This window comes from Rana temporaria, chromosome 4, assembly GCF_905171775.1.
Source record: "Rana temporaria chromosome 4, aRanTem1.1, whole genome shotgun sequence".
In the NCBI taxonomy this organism is placed as follows: domain Eukaryota; kingdom Metazoa; phylum Chordata; class Amphibia; order Anura; family Ranidae; genus Rana; species Rana temporaria.
Window position 1 is genome coordinate 452,594,903 of NC_053492.1, and position 21,556 is coordinate 452,616,458.

The 21,556-nt window shown below is 43.4% G+C and overlaps 1 protein-coding gene across 1 annotated transcript in view; it reads left to right on the forward strand.

Annotated features, from left to right (window-relative positions):
* Window positions 1-21,556, forward strand: part of MSH2 (mutS homolog 2) — a 199,693-nt gene that overhangs the window by 132,283 nt on the left and 45,854 nt on the right. Inside the window, exons 11-13 of the mRNA XM_040351583.1 lie at window positions 5,921-6,018; window positions 15,997-16,242; window positions 19,925-20,129. Of these exons, the coding sequence (XP_040207517.1) occupies window positions 5,921-6,018; window positions 15,997-16,242; window positions 19,925-20,129 (549 nt within the window). The remainder of the gene's footprint in view (window positions 1-5,920; window positions 6,019-15,996; window positions 16,243-19,924; window positions 20,130-21,556) is intronic.

The following is a 21,556-nucleotide window of genomic DNA, read 5'->3' on the forward strand; positions in this document are numbered from 1 at the left end:
ACATTCCACGAGCGGACGCAATTTTGAAGCGTGACATGTTGGGTATGAATTTACTCGGCGTAACATTATCTTTCCCAATATAAAAAGAAATGGGGATAACTTTACTGTTGTCTTATTTTTTAATTAAAAAGTGTAATTTTTTCCCAAAAAAGTGCGCTTGTAAGACCGCTGTGCAAATACGGCGTGACAAAGTATTGCAACGATCGCCATTTTATTCTCTAGGGTGTTAGGATAAAAAATATATATAATGTTTGGGGGTTCTAATTAGAGGGAAGAAGATGGCGGTGAAAATAGTGAAAAATTACATTAGAATTGCTGTTTAACTTGTAATACCAACGGCTCACCACCAGATGGCGCCTTCCAAGCCAAGTCGCCAGGACACTATTTCTAGTCGCCATGGCGATCTGGCGACCGGGATTTGTCGAGCCCTGGTCTACATAATAAAGGATCGTTTTATGGCTTTTTTTTTTTTTTACTAGTAATGGTGGCGATCAGCAATTTTTATTGTGACTGCGATATTGCTGCAGACACTTTTGATGCTATTTTGGGACCATTGCCATTTATACAGCTATCAGTGCTATAAAAATGCACTGATTACTGTGTAAATTATACTGGCAGTGAAGGGGTTAACCAGTAGGGGGCAAGGAAGGGGTTAAGTGTGTCCTAGGGAGTGATTCTAACTGTGAGGGGGCTGGGCTTACTGTGACACAGCACTGATCGCTGCTCCAGATGACAGGGAGCAGTAGATCAGTGTCCTGTCACTAGGCAGAACAGGGGGAATGCCTTGTTTACACGGGCATCCCCCTGTTCTGCCGTTCCGTGATACGATTGCGGGACTACAGCGGACATAGAGTCCGCGGGCATGGTCACAGAGACCTCAGCGTGCGCCCGCTAGGTTAGATTAAAAGCAACATGCCTGTACGTTGCTTTGCCTGTCCATGCCATTCTGCCGACATATATCTATGTGAGGCAGTCGGCAAGCGTTTAAAGATCTTCCCATATAGGCCACAAAGGATTAACAGTTTCTCACAACAGTGAGTACACCCCTCACATTTTTGTAAATATTTTATTATATCTGTTCATGTGACAACACTGAAGAAACGACACTTTGCTACAATGTAAAGTAGTGAGTGTACAGCTTGTATAACAGTGTAAATATTCTGTCCCCTCAAAATAACTTGACACACAGTCATTAATGTCTAAACTGCTGGAAACAAAAGTGAGTACACCCCTAAGTGAAACTGTCCAAATTGTCCCAATTAACCATTTTCCCTCCCTGATGTCATGTCACTCGTTAGTGTTACAAGGTCTCAGGTGTGAATGGGAAGCAGGTGATTTCAATTTGGTGTTATCGCTCTCACTCTCTTATACTGGTCACTGGAAGTTCAACATGGCAAAGAACTCTGAGGATATGAAAAAAATTATTGTTGCTCTACATAAAGATGGCCTAGGCTATAAGAAGATTGCCAAGACCTTGAAACTGAGCTGCAGCACGGTGGCCAAGACCATACAGCGGTTTAGCAGGACAGGTTCCACTCAGAACAGGCCTCGCCATGGTCGACCAAAAATGTTTAATGCACGTGCTCAGCGTCATATCCAGAGGTTGTCTTTGGGAAATAGACATATGAGTGCTGCCAGCATTGCTGCAGAGGTTGAAGGGGTGAGGGGGGTCAGCCTGTCAGTGCTCAGACCATACGCTGCACACTGCATCAAATTGGTCTGCATGGTTGTCGTCCCAGAAGGAAGCCTCTTCTAAAGATGATGCACAAGAAAGCCCGTAAACAGTTTGCTGAAGACAAGCAGACTAATGACATGGATTACTGGAACCAGGTCCTGTGGTCTGATGAGACCAAGATAAACTTATTTGGTTCAGATGATGCCAAGTGTGTGTGGCGGCAAAAGGGTGAGGAGTACAAAGACGAGTGTGTTTTGCCTACAGTCAAGTATGGTGGTGGGAGTGTCATGGTCTGGGGCTGCATGAGGGATGCCAGCACTGGGGAGGTACAGTTCATTGGGGGAACCATGAATGCCAACATGTACTGTGACATACTGAAGCGGAGCATGATATCCCCTCCCTTCAGAGACTGGGCCGCAGGGCAGTATTCCAACATAAGGACACCAAACACACCACCAAGACGACCACTGCCTTGCTATAGAAGCTGAGGGTAAAGGTGATGGATTGGCAATGCATGTCTCCAGACCTAAACCCTATTGAGCCTCTGTGGGGCATCTTCAAATGGAAGGTGGAGGAGTGCAAGGTCTCCAACATCCACCAGCTTTGTGATGTTGTCGTGGAAGAGGACTCCATTGGCAACCTGTGAAGCTCTGGTGAACTCCATGCCCAAGAGAGTTAAAGCAGTGCTGGAAAATAATAGTAGCCATGCAAAATAGACACTTTGAGCCCAATTTGGACATTTTCACTTAGGGGTATACTGACTTTTGTTGCCATTGGTTTAGACATTAATAGTTGTGAGTTATTTTGAGGGGACAGCAAATTTACACTGTAAAGTGTCATTTCTTTAGTGTTGCCACATGAAAAGATATAATAAAAAATGTGTGAAGTGTACTCGCCTTTGTGATACTGTGTATACAATTGTGTGAAAGTATTTGCTCCCTTTCTGATATTTTTTTTAAAAGATATTGTTTGCATATTTCTCACCCTTAAATGATTCAGATCATCAAACGAATTTTAAGATTACACAAAGAGAACGCGAGTTAATTCTAGATGCCGTTTTTAATTTCATTTATTAAGGGGAAATAACTGTTCAAACCTGCCTGGCTCTATGTGAAAAAGTAATTACCCCCTCCAATGCTAAATCATGAATAAACTATGATTGACCACAATTTTTTGGAAAGCGGAGTTAAATTTTGTTCGCCACACCCAGGCCTGATTACTGCCAAACCCGTTGAATCAAGAAATTGCATAAATAGAAGCTGTCTGGCAATGTGAAGCGCGCTAATGATCACAAAAAGCCACACATGCCACAATCTAAAAAAAAATTCAAGAACAGATTAGAAACAAAGTAATGTACATGTATCGGTCTAGGAAGGGTTTCAAAGACGTTTCTAAGGCCCCTTTCACACGAGGCAGATCGGTAATGATCCGCCTCCGTAAGCTCAGCAGGGATTGCTCCGTTGATCCCCGCTGAGCCGGCGGATGACAGGGCGGTCCCTGCACACTGCAGGGACCGCCCTGTCTTTTCTCCGCTCTCCCCTATGGGGGGATCGGATGAACATGGACCGTCTGTCCATGTTCATCAGATCCGCTCTGCAGAAGGAAGAAAAAATAGGGTTTTCTTCCATCTTCAAAATCGGATCTTTGTGGAGGCGGACGATTATGGGTGTCAGCAGATGTTTATCCGCTGACACCCGCAATCACATTGGGACAATGTATGTCCCTTTTCCATCCGCAAACGGATGGATGAAAAAGCGGACATACGGTCCGCATGTGTGAAAGGGGCCTAAGGCTTTGGAAATGCAGTGAACCACGGGAGAGCCATTATCCACAAGTGGAGATAACTGGGAACAGTGGTGAACCTTCCCAGGAGTGGCCAGCCTACAAAAATTACTCTAAGAGCATGACGACAACTCATCCAGGAGGTCAAAGAACTGCAGGCCTCAGGTAAGATCGGTGTTCATGATTCAACAATAAGAAAGAGACTGGACAAAAATGGCCTCCATGGGAGAGTTCCAAAGCCAATGCTGACCAAAAAGAACACAAAGGCTCATCTCACATTACCAAAAAAATCTTGATTATCCCCAAGACTTTTAGGCAAATATTCTGTGGACTGATGAGACAAAAATTTTACTTTTTGGAAGGTGTGCATCCCATTACATCCGGCATAAAACGAATACAGCATTTCATAACAAGAACGTCATACCAACAGCCAGACATGGTGGTGATAGCATGATGGTTTGGGGCTGCTTTGCAGGTTCAGGACCTGGACGACTTACCATAATTGATGGAACCATGAATTCTGAGCTCTACCAGAAAATCCTAAAGGAGAATGTCCGGCCCCCAGTTCCTGACCTCAAGCTCAAGTACACTTAGGTTATGCAGCAGGACAATGTTCCGAAACACAACAGCAAGTCCACCTCCAAAATGGTTCAAACAAAGCAAAATTTCGGTTTTGGAGTGGCCTAGTCAAAGCCCAAACTTAAATCCAATTGAGATGCTGTATCATGACCTTACACAGGATGTTCATGCTGGAAAATCCCCCAATGTGGCTGAATAAAAACAATTCTGCAAAGAAGAGTGGGCCAAAATTGCTCCACAGCAATGTGAAAGACTCATTATATAAAATATTTTCACATACACCACACTGGCCCCGTATTGTAATCCAGTTTGTTCAACAAATTATTTATATGATTGTAAATGTTAATAAAGATTGTATGATTCTATATGATTGAGTTCTGTCCTATACAGCCGCTAACCTCTGTGACAGTTAGATGAATGCCCACCTATGCAGTTGTTTGCCCCCCATGAATACAAAGGTGTGTATTAACCACTTCCATACCGGGCACTTGTACACCTTCCCGCCCAGACCAATTTTTAGCTTTCAGCGCTGTTGCACTTTGAATGACAATTGCGCGGTCATGCTACACTGTACCCAAACTAAATTTTTATCATTTTGTTCCCACAAATAGAGCTTTCTTTTGGTGGTATTTGATCACCTCTGGGATATTTATTTTCTGCAAAAAAAATAAAAAAATTACCGAAAATTTTGAAAAAAAAACGTTTTTTTTTGTTGGTTATAAAACATTGTAAATAAGTACGTTTTCTCCTGCACTGATGGTACTGCACTGACGGGCACTGATGGGCACCGATGAGGTGGCACTGATGTGGTGGCATTGATGGGCACTAATATGCGGCACTGATGGGCGGCACGGATGGGCATGGATAGGCGGCACGGATGGGCACGGATAGGCAGCATGGATGGGCACGGATAGGCAGCATGGATGGGCACGGATAGGCAGCATGGATGGGCTTGGATAGGCGGCACGGATAGGCACGGATAGGCGGCATGGATGGGCACTGATAGGCGGCATGGATGGGCACTGATAGGTGGCACGGATGGGCACTATTGTATGTGTTGTACTAATGGATGCCAATCAGTGCCAAACAATGCCTGCCAATCAGTGATGCCCATTGTGGGCACTGATTGGCATCCATTTTGTGTCCTCATCCCTGGTGGTCTAGGGTGGCATCCTTTTTTTTTTTTTTATCCCTGGTGGTCCAGTGGGCATCCCTGGTGGTCCAGTGGGCATCCTTGGGGGGGGGGGGCTGTGCTGATAATCGATCAGCACAAACCCCCCCCCTGTCACTGGAGCAGCCGATCGGCTCTCCTCTACTTGCGTCTGACAGACGCGAGTGAGGAAAAGCCGATTACCGTGATTGGACACGGATGATCACGTGGTAAAGAGTCTCCGTGAGAGACTCTTTACCTTGATCGGTGTTGCGGGGTGTCACTGACACCCCGCAACAATGATCGCCGCGATGCGCCCCCCTGGGGGCGCACAGCGGCTCAGAATCCTGAGGACATCATATGACGTCCAGTCAGGATTCTACAGCCACTTTGCCGACGTCAATATGTCATTGGCGGGCGGCAAATGGTTAAACAGAAATAGTGATTGTGCATATCTCTATGGAGACTAGGGTCTACTACTGCTTATGTATGTGTACGTTACACTGCCAAACAAGCACCAATCTGTCTTGGGGCGTTAAAGTGTACCTGTAGTTATAGTGTAATGACCTGCTACTGGAACGGCATTGCGAACACTTCAAGGTGCTTCCGCATTGCGTCTGTTATCTTCTGAATCGCCCTAGAAACAATTTCAGTTTTAGTAACTTTCAGTCCTCGGTAATTACATATATAGTACAGATACTGTGCAGTAATGGGGTTTATTCTTGTTTTTTCAGCAAGCTGAGCTCCTATAATGAAGAATACATGAGGCACAGAGAGGAGTATGAAGAGGCTCAGAACGCCATTGTGAAAGAAATCATCAACATCTCTGCTGGTGAGTACAGGGCAGCTGTGAAGGTCACATATACTGAAGAGACCTCGCACAGAAAGCCGGCCTCAGATTTAATTAAAAATTTAGGAGTCAGTCTGACCGTTCTCGTAGCTAGGAAATATGGTTATCGACTGACAACAGAAAAGGTCTCGGGAAAGCTCCAGTTTGGAGGAGACGTTTTCTACCTTGCTGTTAGAAGTTGCCCAGCCTTAAAGTGGAATTAAATGCCAAACTTTTATTTTTTTTTTCATTTTTGGATCGAATAAGGGAGGGTTAAGCACCCCCTGTCAGGATTTTTGTTATCTGTGTCCCATTGGGGAGATTTTCCTTCACTTCTCGTCCCATACCCACAACAGGAAATTGCTCCAGAAATGGTATCCCCATTGGAAGTTTTCCTTGGAATCTGCTAGATTAATTTGGGTTCAGCTTGCAGAAATCTGTGTGTGGCTAGGTTAAGGTTGGCAATATATAGACCCTTCCCCGCCCCCCCCCCCCCCCCCCCCAGGAACAGCATGTATTCACATATGAAGTAGGTGTTTTGGCAGTAGGTTTTCATTAGGCCCCTTTCATACTGGGGCAGTGGGTGCATCAACGGTAAAGCGCCACTATTTTTAGCGGTGCTTTACTGTCAATTTGCGGCACTATTCGGCTGCTAGCTGCGTGCTTTTACCCCCCACTAGCAGCCGAGAGAGGGTTTAAACCACCGTAAAGCTCCTCTGCAGAGGTGCTTTGCCAGGGGTATAGCCGCGTGCCCATTGATTTCAATGGGCAGGAGCGGTATACACACCGCTCCTTCACCGCTCCAAAGATGCTGCTAGCAGGACTTTTTTTACCGTCCTGTTAGAGCACCGCTCCAGGACTTTTTTTACCGTCCTGTTAGCGCACCGCTCCATGTGAAAGCCCTCAGGGCTTTTACACTGGAGAGACGGCAGCTGCTGTTTTTGGGTGCTTTGCAGGCGCTATTTTTAGCATTATAGCGCCCCAGTGTGAAAGGGGTCTAATAGACATTAATCATAAAAAATGGAAAATACGCTGGTATATGCAAAGGAAGTTGCGGACAGACAATCAGACACACTGTGCACTCAACAAAATAAACACAATTCTGCCACACTAATAGTAACACAAACCACATTTCTTTATCGTACATCACAGGACACAGAGACGCTTATTTTCACAACTATTTGGGTTATACGCCACCTATAGGTGAGTGGACACTGGTAGATCAAACAGGAAGTCGCCACAATATAACCCCTCCTATACAGGAAGTACCTCAGTTTTTTGACAGTGTCTGTAAGGTGTTGGTCACTGATGTGCTACGTGTGCTTTTGGAGCCCTCGAACGGTTCTACCGAGAATCAAGGACTTCAATTCGGTCCATTCTAAAAAGCGGTCAGCCAAAATGGATGGTACCTGAGCCTCGTTTGATAGGAGTGAAGATTCCTTGAGGTTTGCCTGTAATGCAGCCTTACAACGCTGGACCCTGCGTGATAGAACTCTGTGCAGGGTTTGTTCTGACCAAGGTGCTTTCCTGCAGGGTGCTATACAGGTCCAAGAGACTGGACCCCAGATTAAGAATATCCAGTCCCTGAAGGTCTTTTTTATGACAGAGCCTGCTGGCATGGGTGACGGTTTGACTCTTCTAATGACTGAGTCCTGCAGCAGAAATAGTAATTCTGCATTTTGCAGTTTCTCTTTAAGAAGAAAATAATAAATCGGACTTGTCTTCTCCCAGTGGCCACTGGGGGGGGGGGGGGGTATTGGGGCAGGTGCAACATATAGTATACATGCTTGCAAGCTGGCTTAAACGCATATTGCATGAACACATTTGCATATACAGTGGGACTTGGTTAACGAGCATTTCGCAATACGAGCACTGTATTGTTTTTTAAATCCTAACTTGGTTTGCGAGTGTCTCGCAAAACGAGCAGGATTCAAGCCAAAGCGGTATGCAGTAGTGGGTTTGGCCTGAGGTGGTGGGCGGGGGGACGGATGCGGGAGCCGAACGGCCCTGTTCAGGGCAGTTCGGAAATATGCCGTTCCAGAGCTTTACCGAGGTCAGCTGAACTGTCCTCGGGCCTTTTCGTGTGTTCCCGAGGCTCTCTGGCGCCCCCCACCACCACCGCTGGCTGCATGTGGTATTGCATGCCTTTGAAGTCAATGCAGAACAAATTATTTTTGTTTCCATTGACTTCAATGGGGAAACTCGCTTTGATGTGCTTTGGATTACAAGCATTCTCCTGGAGCGGATTATGCTCTTAATCCGAGGTTCCTCTGTATACACTGTATACATGGTTGCATAGACACATGTTTGCATAGCAAGGTCCATAAAGACATGGCTGTGTGAGTTTGAGGTGGACTTGACTGGCCTGCACAGAGTCCCAACCCCAACTTGATAGAACACCTTTGGGATGAATTAGAGCGGAGACAACATCAGTGCCTGACCTTACAAATGCACTTTTGGAAGAATGGTCAAACATTCCCATAGACACACTCCTAAACCTTGTGGACAGCCTTCCCAGAAGAGTTGAAGCTGTTATAGCTGCAAAGGGTGGGCCAACTCAATATTGAACCCTACAGACTAAGACACCATTAAAGTTCATGTAAAGGCAGGCGTCCCAATACTTTTGACAATCTAGTGTATATTCACTACGTGGGCCATTACCAGTGGTTAGATGGACACTTTCCAGAAGATATGTAGGTAGATTCACAAAGAGTTAGGCCGGCTTATCAGTAGATAAGTTGGCGTAGATTCTGAGTTAGGTCGGCTTATGTTTAAGTGTATTCTCAAACAGAGATACGCTTAAACATATCTAAGATAGGACAGCTTGCGCCATCCTATCTTAGGTTGCAAACTTGAGGCTGGCCGCTAGGTGGCGCTTCCATTGCGGCCGGCGTAGAATATGTAAATTAGTAGATACGCCGATTCACGAACGTATGCCCGGCCGCCGCAGTACATTTACGCCGTTTCCGTTAGGCAATATCAGGCCTAAAGTTATTCCATCTTGTAGATGGAATAGTAATGTTAAAGTATGGCCTCCGTTCCCGCTTCGAAATTCGAAATTTTTACGTCGTTTGCGCAAGTCGTCCTTGAATAGGGATTTACGTCGTTTACGTCCACGTCTAAATCAATAGGCCCGTGCGGCGTACTTAGCCGCAATGCACACTGGGAAATGTAGGCGCCCAGTGCATGCGCAGTTTAAAAAAAACGTCAAACGTAAGGTCAAGCCCCATTAACATAAAACACGCCCCTTAGACACATTTGAATTAGGCGCCCTTACGCCCGCCCGCTTTAGGCTACGCCGCCGTAACTTAGCAGGCAAGTACTTTGAGAATGAAGTACTTGCCTAGCTAACTTACGGCGGCGTAGCCTAAACACGCTAAGCTACGCCGCCGCAAGTTTAATCCACTCTACCTGAATCTACCTAATGGACTCTATTACGGATTTAGATAGGCTTGCAAACTATATCCTAGTATTTTGGTACTGAGACCCAGGTGGTTACAGCTGATCCTCATGATAACTCCAGTTCATCAGGACTATAATAGAGATATATATATATCGCTACGATGATGGTGCAAGATTCTTCAAACCGCAATCAGAAGTGTAATGCCACAGTCCCTTAGTATATGTTCTTGCTCTTTTGTAGTTTCCCCCTCCTGGCTGGTTAGCATGTCCCTCATTCTATGCTAGCACTGCCATGGAACCTGACCGAGTGGGAGAGCCAGGCAGATTTTTTTCCAATATTGGGTGCCCTACCTTAAAGCAGGGGTGTCAAACTCAATTTCATTGTGCGCCGCATCAGCATTATGATTGCCCTCAAAAGGGCCACTTGTATCTGTAAGATTAGATGTCCAGCATATTCCCTCCCCTTTGCATTAGATGTCAAGAGCCACCCCACCATCAGAAGTTGAGTCCCCGACTCTCCCTTACATCACAGTGCACCCCCCCTTTCCTTATGCTGCTGCTGGGAAGAAGCTGGATGCATTGCTTAAAAAGCAGAAAGTACAGGGTCTGGAGGAGGACCGAAAGAGGGCTGGAGCTCTCCTACAGCTGCGGGAGAGGTTCAAGGGCCACATGAAATGGCCTGGAGGGCCGGATTAGGCCCGCAGGCCTTGTGTTTGACACCTGTGTCTTAAAGGATACGTTTTGCCTTTAGAAACATGTTGCATGTTACACTCATATTTCATGGTGGGTGCAGCTGGGCCCCTTGAAATCAGGGAAGGCAAAACTATAAGCAGATTAAATTTCTGCTATAAAGCAAAATTTATAGGCTCCACTTTTGTTGAGAAAAAACATTCCCCTCTGGGTGATCTATGTACACTGCAAGGATTTCAAAGTGGTTGTAAACCCACAATAAAAATAATAAAAAATAGAAAAAAAAACACCTGCAAGACAAAAGGCATAATGAGCGACTATGCATAGCATACTAGCTCATTAGGAAATATTGGATCGAAGCCCCCATAGCGGTCCCAGTACATGGCTCCAGCTGGTGACATCGCTCCTGGAGTTACTTCCTGGTATCGCAGGCTCTGGCGTTGGTTGGCTGGAGCCACGATGATGTCACTGCCGCCGGTAACTACACACTAGATGAAGCAACGGCACGAACATGCCATTACTTTAGTCCGCATGTGCCGATGTCTGCACATGCTGATGCAGGGGATATCTCCTAAACCATGTAGGTTTAGGAGATATCCTGGGTAGCTATAGGTAAGTCCTTATTATGGGCTTACCTGTAGTAAAAAAAAATCTGTAAGGGTTTACAACCACTTTAACAAACTTTGTTGCAGCTTCCTACCTTTTTTGAAGAAATCCCTGTGTTTGTCTATGTCCATGTGGTAAGTGAACCTAATGGGAGTGGCTTCATAATTATCAATCGGCTGCTGCATCTGCAGGACTCTGAGGAAAATTGCAGGGTCTGCATCCCTATAGATCTCACCAAAAATGAAATTTTCGTTGCAGGGGATGCCTGATATTAGTGTAGACTTCTGGGAAAATCAGTGAGCCAATCACACAATGCAGAAATTGTGTTCCTGTGGGGCGTTCTGTATATAGAACACCTTCAGGTGGCCATATTGCATTTTGCAGAAAATTACAGAGCTGCAGATAAAAATGAAAGGTAATTTGTAATAAAATTCAATTACATTATGACTTGTTTCGCCATTTTATATGCTGCATTATTATTTTTTATTTGCTATTTTTTTTTTTCCATGAAAGTGGAGTTACCCTTTAACACCCCCCCCCCTTTTTTTATGTGCCCCCAGAAGCTGTTGCCCATAATGTGCTAGTATGGGCAGCATATTCGTACATTATGGCAGACTTGCCTGTGGAAACGATCCCCTCCAGCGATGTGCCGATGGCGTTTCCGCAGTTCAAAGGAACGCTTCCATCTTTCCCCCTGTCTTCCTTTTGGGTTCGGATTGTTCCACTTTAAAGGGGAGTTCCAAACACAATTAGCATTTTTTTTTAAATGTATGTCCTTTCATCCTGCGTTTTTATAATATAAATCCGGTCACTTACTATTTTACAATCCGCCACTGATCCGCATAGATATTCAAAAAAGATAGTTTTATAAAACTATGTCTACACCGTTGTCATTTTGCTTGTGGGCATTGTGAAGCCTACAAGCACTTCCTGGAAGTCTTGGATGGGGAGTGATAATTGGACAGCGCACTGCATCCTGGGAAATGATGACACACATTTCCCTGGAGCATTAGAGGGAGATGATGTCAGGATCCTAGGTGCTTTCAAATGCAGATTTTGTGGGACCGCATAGCAACAAAAAAATTTTTTTTTTACGTCTAATGAGCACAATAATGAAAAACAAATTTTGGGATGGAAACTCCACTTTAGAAGGCTGGGACGCGATTACATCATTCACACATGTGAATCGGAGCCACATCACGGCAGAGTGCTCTGTAAAAATGTACACTTGGCTGCGCCTTCGTGGCTCAGTGTACATTACTGCTGATTGGCAGAGAGGAGCAGTTGCGTCAGAAGGGACCAATAGGGTCTCTTCTGTCCTTAAAATCCTACCAGTCAGCGGTTTTCTTTTTCAGGTTAATTTCTGCTGTAACGCTGCCGTGTGGGTCATTTTTCCTGCGTTTAATGATAGGAATTTCAGCAGGTGTTAAATTGGGTTAAATTACCACTAGCTGTGGTGTCTCCGATGTCTTAATCCGCGCCAGAAATTGCCGCATATCTGTTTGTGTTTTCTCTGCTGGAGACTGGCTGAATGATTGAGTTGTGGGTTCTTCTTCACTAATCATCTCCTTCCAGCTGTGTATTATGATGTCAGTGTAGACCTGGGGGCTCCGTCTCCCAAGAGTGCCGCTCTACTAGACCTTCAGGAGAACAAACATTATGAATAGTTTTGGTGTTTAATTCATTAATGGATTTTATGCAAATTTAAATGTGTGGGGTGGGTGATCAGGCAGAGTGTGTGGAGCGTTCTAATAAGGAGATTGTTTCTCTGTCAATCATACTTATTACTCATTTACACTTTCATCATGCTAGAAATAATTTTGGCAACAACATATGATGATCATTATGTCGGTGGGTAGCAGAGGACACCTTGAATGATTGTTCTTCCGAAATGGCTGATTAGCCAGGGTACATCCAACTGCTTCTGTTTACCTCGAAGTAAAGATGGTTTAAAAGGTGTGGAATGATACTGCTGTGTATGTCGGACTGACATTTAACCAAACAAGATGGATGAGGCCGAGCACAGAATGTATTTCTTAAAGCAATTTAGATCCCTTAAGTATGTGGGCGGGGCCTACTCGCCCTGCACAGGAGGGTACCCTTTGCTCATCAATGATCGGGACCAGGCAGAGACTTCAGTTGTGAAAAATCTAACATAAACCACTTAACCCCCGGACCATATTGCTGGTCAAAGACCAGAGCACTTTTTGCGATTCGGCAATGCGTCGCTTTAACTGACAATTGCGCGGTCGTGCGACGTGGCTCCCAAACAAAATTGGCGTCCTTATTTCCCCACAAATAGAGCTTTCTTGTGGTGGTATTTGATCACCTCTGCGGTTTTTAGTTTTTGCGCTATAAACAAAAACTAGAGCGACGATTTTGAAAAAAATGAATATTTTTTACTTTTTGCTATAATATCCCCCCAAAAATATATATATATATATATATATATATATATATATATATATATATATATATATATATATATATATATATATATATATATATATATATATATATATATATATATATATATATATATATAAAAAGTTTTCCTCAGTTTAGGCCAATACGTATTCTTCTACATATTTTTCGTGAAAAAAATCGCAATAAGCGTTTGGTTTTTGCAAAAGTTATAGCATTTACAAAATAAGGGGTATTTTTATGGCATTTTTATTATATTTTTTTACTAGTAATGGCGGCGATCAGCGTTTTTTTTTTTTTTCTTCGATACTGCGACATTATGGCGGACACTTTTGACACATTTTTGGGACCATTGCCATTTTATAGCGATCAGTGCTATAAAAATACATTGGATTACTATAAAAATGACACTGGCAGTGAAGGGGTTAACACTAGGGGGCGGGCAAGGGGTTAAGTATGTTCCCTGGGTGTGTTTCTAACTGTAGGGGGGGTGGCCTCACAAGGGGAAATGACTGATCGCTGTTCATACGTTGTATGAACAGAAGATCAGCATTTCTCTCCCTGACGGGACCGGGAGCTGTGTGTTTACACACACAGCTCCCGGTCCCTGCTCTGTAACGAGCGATCGCGTGTGCCCGGCGGCGATCGCGCCCGCCGGGCACGGGAGTCGGGGGGGCGCCCCTAGTGGCCTGCGCGAGAGCCGACGTTATATTACGTGCTCTCGCGCAGGGGAGCCGACCTGCCGCCCTAAAACCAAACAGTTAAAGGAGAAGTACAGCCAAAGTGCGATTCACTGTAGTTCTCCGGTGGATCGCCGGAGTGCAGTTCATTCTGCACTCCTGTAACCCTGTTTTGGCAGACAACGGGCTGAAGCCCACTGTTGGCTGACGTTGCGGAGCTGGTCCAGGCTGGGGCAGAATCACAACAATGAAGTTGGGATCCGCCCACATGCCAGGGAACTGTACCTGGCTCAGCCTCTCAGCAAGCCGCTCACAGGCTTGATCTCTAAGTGGCTTTAGATTCATTCATTGCTGCCAAAGAACTGCTGATTTGCATTCTTGGGAATATATTTCAGTGACAGAGCGGGTGTGCTGGCATGGTGGCGGGGGGGAGCATATGAGAACAAGTAATCTGATTTAAGCATTTTGTCATAGTAGCTGGAGTTATCTCCATGCATGCCACAATGACCATCCAAGGTTTTCTCATCCAGCAAAAATGCCTGACCTACCCAGGTCTGAACAGCATTTACGGACTGAAATTCCAGCTTTCCCTGCCATAGTATGCTACTAGTCCCTGTATTCCTAACTTTTACGCCTGTTTAAGGGATTTTCATACAAATGAGTTTCTCTGATTAGTGAATTTTTAAAGTGGATGTAAACCCGATTCATGAAATTTTGAGCTGGGCACATACATCTGCAGTATTTTGTTATCTCTCTTCAAATAGCTAAATCCCTAGCTCTCCCCTGAACCGTTCCTCTGTTATCGGCCTTATAACTCCTGACAAATTCTCATACACATCAGATAAAAGCAGCCTGGAATTTGTCAGGGGAAGCTGCTAAAATAGATGAGCAGGGAGCTGGCCCTGTTACAAATCTCCTCCTATGATGAGATGGTGTGTCTCTTTCCTCCAATCAAATGAACTGCGCTGTGTAGGAAAAAAAAAATCCCGACCAGCTCGCAACACTTCCGACGACACTTCCAGGAACATGAAATTAAAGTGCATAGCTCCGCCCCACGTGCTGCGTCATAAATGATGTCTTCCTTGGCACTAAGGGCTAAAACCTACAAGTTAAAATGCCTACAGTTTTCAATGTGTGGTTTTGGTGTAGGGAGAGACCATCCTAAGATGATGGCATCTTCATGTGGTGATAAACGTTCTGAAATTTGGGTATGACGCAGCCTACCATTGACCACACTGCAGCAGCAACACTGGCATGTTAACAACCCAGTTCCCAAGTGTGGGCAGGAGTTTAAATGCACATTCCAGCACAGAAGAATGCATCAGTGGAAACGAGCCTTGACGTGTATCAGGTCATCACACTCAAAAAACTCAACCTCCCCATGGTGACGTGATACAAAGGATATGAAGCATAAAGGGGCCAACTTTGTAGGGAAGTAGGGCTTAATATCCAGTCTTCTAAAATAAATTAAACCTTTCTAGTTTGGTGAACAGAGGGAAGATGGTGCCCATTCTTAACGCATACTTCCTCTAGTATTTAGCAAAGGGGCATGGAAAATACCCATGTGCCCAGAGGCTTTAAACAAGGCTTTGTAAGATCAACTTCTCAGCTACTGCTGTCGTTTTTACATTGTGCCATCAAAGCCCACAATAAAAACCCCATCCTTCTGGGTATGATGGAGCATGTGACCTTTTCCCACAATAGTGGTCAGGCTTGAGTAGCCAGATGTTGCTATTAACTCTGTGTAAGCTCTGACATAATCAAACATGAGGGTTGCTTACAGTAGGAACGAGTATCAGTAGCAGGTTGTTACAAGAGAACCTTTCAATGTAATTGCCAAAGTAGCGTAGTTTCTTTAAATAAACTTTTCCCAAAGGAAATATAAGAATTGCCATTGGTGTGCTGACCATTCTCGTTTCCTGGCTCTCATCCTAACATACTTCAGTACTTTGAAACATGGGAGCAAGTATTGCATGTCAGAAAAATTTTAATTAAAGTTAGTCTTTCAATACTTGTTCCGGGTTGGGCAGTCCAAAATATTGAAACCATGTGGTCAACTTCAGAGCCAGGGAACTAGGATTTTCTATTCGAAGCCCCCCCATGTTTTCTAGACATGTTTCCTTACTGTTTGCTTATAAAATCTGCACTTTAATGAAAAAAAAATATTTTGTTTCTATAGGTTATGTGGATCCAATTCAGACACTGAACGATGTAATAGCTCAGCTAGATGCCATTGTCAGCTTTGCTTTTGTTTCTAATGGAGCGCCAGTACCATATGTTCGTCCTATCATCCTGGAGAAGGGACAGGGACGTATAGTGCTGAAATCTGCCAGACACCCGTGTATTGAAGTGCAGGATGATGTGGCATTCATTCCCAATGACATAACGTTCGAGAAGGAGAAACAGATGTTCCATATTATCACTGGTAAGCCGTCAGATTCTCCCAGATTTCCATTCTACAGCCTTCCAATTGGCAGTAAGCGTCAGCTCAGTATAACCTTGCCAAAACATTGTCCTGTATTTGTCGGTTTTAAATGGGAGCAAAGTGAATTTAAATGTGTTCCCTCATGTCCCAGAGCTGCATTTGGCAATTTCTAAAGGGAGCTGATATATCTGCTTTTCGATAGAACTTTTATATTTCAATGTTTAAAATTTTGGACACAAGTGGCATACGATTATCCAAAACTTCTTTCACTTTACCACTGACTTCAAGTAGAACTATAGGCGAAACTTTTATTTTATATAGGGCTGTAACCCATGTTGTTTTTTTGCCATCTCTGCGACATTGGGGAGATTTCCATTTGCTTCCTGCCCTATAGCCAAAACTGAAAGTCAAAAGAAATCCCCCCAAAGTGAGGGAATCTCGATTTTCCTTCTATTTCTGTTCTGGGAACAACCCAAAATTTAGGATTTTTTTTCACTCGCTCATGGGGATAACCATAAACGATACAAAGAGTTTTGCTTTTCAATGCTAAACCTTGCTAACTGCCAGTCCCCTGTCCAAAGAGACTGCTTTTGCTAGGTACGTAGGTGTGCCTGTTGAGGAGGGGAGGGGGGGGTTAGGTAAGGAGTCTGCTTCTATAAACTTGTGGCCTGCTACCGGTTTTCCAGCAACGACTCCAAAATCCCAATGTGTGTTTTGGCCATCGCATAGTCGGGAAACTTTATCCTTCAATCATTTTTTTTTTTTAGAAGAGCTGGCCTTCCATGTTAGTCTTCCCTTGACTATTGTAACTCCCTCCTCACTGGCCTACCTCTCCGCAAGCTATTCCCTCTTCAGTCAATCATGAATGCCACTGCCAGTCCACCTTACCAACCGGTCAGCCCCCACACTCTGCCAATCTCTCCACTGACTTCCCATTGACCAACGAATACAATTCTAAACGCTAACAGCATCATCTAAAGCCATTTACAACTCTGCCCCAAGCTACGTCACCAAACATATTTCCAGATATCGCCCCAAACTGTCCTCTCCGCTTCTCCCATGACCCCCTGCTTACAGGCTCCTTTGTCTCCTCCCATGCTCGTCTCCAGGATTTTTCCTGAGCCTCTCCCATTCTCTGGAACTCTCTACCCCAATCTGTCCCGTTCTATCCTATTCTGTCTACTTTTAGGCGATCCCTGAAAACTGAGGCCTATCCTGTCTTCATCTAACCAAATCTTCTACTTCCCTCATCAGTTCATCCCTCGGTTACCTTTTGTTTCACCAGCCCCTCTCTATTAGATTGGAATCTTGTAGGAGCAGGGCCCCGCTTAACCCTCTTGCATTAAATTGTAATGTTGCTGTATTGTCTCCCTTTATATTGTAAATGGCTACGCAATATAAATTCTGTATTATAATCGATCAGCAGTAAGGATCCTACTTTCAGATCAGGAAGCCATTTTGGAAATTGTCAGTTTAGGCCCTGCAGCTCACTATGACAAAAGACCACATAACCCAATGATAGTAATGCATGATTTCAAGTTTTTATCCTGACTGGAATTCTCCTTCGGTAAGCCAAAGTACCCCCTAGAGGTACCTAACTAATAAAATTCTGAGCATTTACTTCTGTCTGTCAGATACATCGTTTAAAACACATTTGTTGTAGTTTGTATAAAACATTTCCTGTATCCACATCTGCATTAAGGGAAGAAATTGTTTTCGTATTTTCATCTGATCCTTCTTTTGAATGCTGTAAATAACGAGCAATTGCAAATAGACCTCCACATTTTAGATGACATATGACTTTAGGAATAGCTGTTGTGATTGATGCATTGGAAGCATTACAATAATGAGAGAGATGATGATGCCCTCTTCCTGGTGTCTCTGATTTAATCAAACGGAAATTTTGTTTCAAGTTATTCTGACAACCGGTCCCTGTTGTGTCTGGGATGCGGCTTTAATCCACATTGCATTTGGCTTCCAGTCAGACTAAGGATTTGTGTCAGTCGGAGATATATGCTGAGTTCTAAAAGTTTTCTAATTTCCTAATATCAAAAAACTTACAAGTATGTCTGAAGCCAAAACCGATTTTAGTTTTGGGTAGCTTGGGCAATAATTAAAACATCTGTCAAGTTTAGATCTGGACAACACACTGTGCTGGTGACCTAAAATGTTATCGAAACACATGATGCAGAGAAAAAACACGTAAAAAAAAATAAAAAAAATCTATAAAATTAACTCCCAAACATTATATATTTTCTGCAAGCTGAGGCCCTGGGGAATAAAGTAAGTGGTGGCTGTTGCAATTTTTTTTTACACCTGATATATGTGCAGCTATTTATCAAATGCAACATTTCAGGAATTGTATAGCACACAAACAATATAATACCCAATTTTTGGGTAAAATTATAAAAAATGAATGAATGAAAAACTTATAAAGCGCGGCGCATGCGAACTGAATCGCTTCTGGGCGCTAGTTGTTCGTGTCTCATGACATCAAAAGAGCAGAGTTTTGATCTGTCTTCTGAAAATCAGGTGGTTTTCCTCCAACCGAATGCTGGTTGGTAAAGCGTTCCATAGTCTAGGATGACGCTGCATCAAGTTAATAGATGCCAAATGTGTCAACATTTTAAATTTGCTCATGCATGTGAAATGGCAACAAACTACAGTACATAGAATTGTCCATAGTTGAAGCTTAAGACCCGGTTCACACTGGGACGACTCGTCAGGCGACGCAGCCGCCTGACAAGTCGTGTCCTATTCTAGTGAATAGAATCGTTCTAATAGAGCGACGCAAGTCGCTCTGACTTAGAAAAAGGTTCTTGTACTACTTCGGGGGCGACCTGCATTGACTTCTATACATAAGTCATTTTGCAAGTCGCCTTAGATATCATCTTCATGTCGCCTGACCGAGTCGCCCCCAAAGTCGTGCCGCCCCTGTGTGAACCGGCTCTTAAAAGCCTTTACAGGTTATCAGTTTAGAGTTAATCTTGAATAATGGCCCTAGAATTGTTGCATTCACTTCTGATGTTCAAGGTCATACCTCACATGTGTGGTGCAATCACTGTTTACATATGCGTGCCGGATCTACATGGTTTGCATTTTCGTTTATGTGCAGGTACAACAGCTTTAATTAGTTCTAGAACAACCTACCTGCTGAGATCCTTTAAAAAAAGTGTGCAAGTGTACGTAGGAGAATTTATGCTGTTTAAAAGGCAAGGGTGGACACGCCAGTTTTTTTATTTTAAACCTTTTGTACACAAATTAATAAAACTATTTATTGCAGTATTTTTGAAAGCATCCTTGCCTTGCATCACTTTTTTTTTACGTATGGTGAAGGCTAAAAAAATAAATAAAAATTTTGACTTTCGGTCAGGTGAGTATACGATGTTGCATATAAAATGTATACTTTTCCAACCAGTAGGTGGAGCTTTGAGCTCCGCCTTTTATTTACAGAGCTTAATAACTTTTATAGTAAACTATGCCTACACACAAGTGAGTGTACGGGGTAATTCGTCCCTTATCGAATGGGTCTCTTCCAGGTTTCTGTAAAAGATTAGAGATTGTAATTGAAAGTTAGCAGCATTTGCTGTGCTGTCTCTCTTTTTTAATAACAAATGAAATTTTGCTGATTATTCATAAGTTTTATTTTTTAAATAAGCCTTTCCACTGTTTCACTCTTTAGGTCCTAATATGGGTGGAAAATCCACCTATATTCGCCAGACTGGAGTAATAGTCCTTATGGCCCAGATTGGCTGCTTTGTACCGTGTGACTCTGCGGAGGTGAGCATTGTGGATTGCATTCTTGCTCGAGTCGGAGCTGGGGACAGTCAGCTCAAAGGAGTGTCAACCTTCATGGCTGAGATGTTGGAGACGGCTTCAATCCTCAGGTATTGTCTTTCGGTGTCTAATCCATGTGATGGCATCTCAGACGTTTGTTGGCCTGTAGATAATTAAACAAAGGCGCGCTTAAAATAAAACATTACATTTATGTGGTGAACGGATAGTCCATAAATGATTGAAATAATTCTAACACCATGAATTGTGCAATGTATATTCAGTCCATAAAAAGAATGTAAGATGATGAAACTCTCTAAGGAGTGTCAACAAATTAAAACAGCGCTATCAAATAACTGCATATTTGACTATATAAAATACATTACTACAACCCATATGTAATGATATACAGTGATAATAAACAAAATATATCCAGTTTAAGAAATAAACACTAAACTGTGACTGTAATAATAAACACCCGTGATTGACTTAAACGTGAAGTGAACGCACTGAAAGTGCAAGAGACAGTCTTTAAAAATAATTTAGAACGTGGCCAAACAAAGCAAAGTTCATGTGTATAAGGATCCTGCGATCTTCAAATTTTTTCAAAAACTTCCACCACACCCGACAGTGCTCAGTGACTCCTCCCCCATCAAATGGACACTCACCGGATAGGTATGCCTCACACTCTCGTGTTTTGGCACAAAAAACCTTATCAGATGTAGTTGTTCCCGTCAATAAAGATGTAATCCAAATATGACATCCAATCAGTTCCACATATATGTCAGAGAGAGACAAAAGAAGTGCAAATAGTGTGATACCATCAAAGGTTTAATAACACACCAAAATAAAACTTCAAACAGTGCACTCACAAACAAAATCTTGTAAAACAGCAGAATATCGCATCAAGAAACTCCTTCAAACGTCAAAATGGTGAGAAGCGGTCACGGCGGACCCCCGATCAGCGAGAAAAAGTGAAACCAATTCTCCTACTCACGGTGCCATGGACTTCTGTCAGATGCAGCTGCACATACACTTAAATAAAAAACTTCAAACGCACTCTGCATCCAAAAACGCAGCACTCACTAGTATAATTAGACTGTATGGCAATACCCCGACATGTTTCGTTATAAAAACGTATTCATGGGACTCGTTTTTATAACGAAACATGTCGGGGTATTGCCATACAGTCTAATTATACTAGTGAGTGCTGCGTTTTTGGATGCAGAGTGCGTTTGAAGTTTTTTATTTAAGTGGATGTGCAGCTGCATCTGACAGAAGTCCATGGCACCGTGAGTAGGAGAATTGGTTTCACTTTTTCTCGCTGATCGGGGGTCCGCCGTGACCGCTTCTCACCATTTTGACGTTTGAAGGAGTTTCTTGATGTGATATTCTGCTGTTTTACAAGATTTTGTTTGTGAGTGCACTGTTTGAAGTTTTATTTTGGTGTGTTATTAAACCTTTGATGGTATCACACTATTTGCACTTCTTTTGTCTCTCTCTGACATATATGTGGAACTGATTGGATGTCATATTTGGA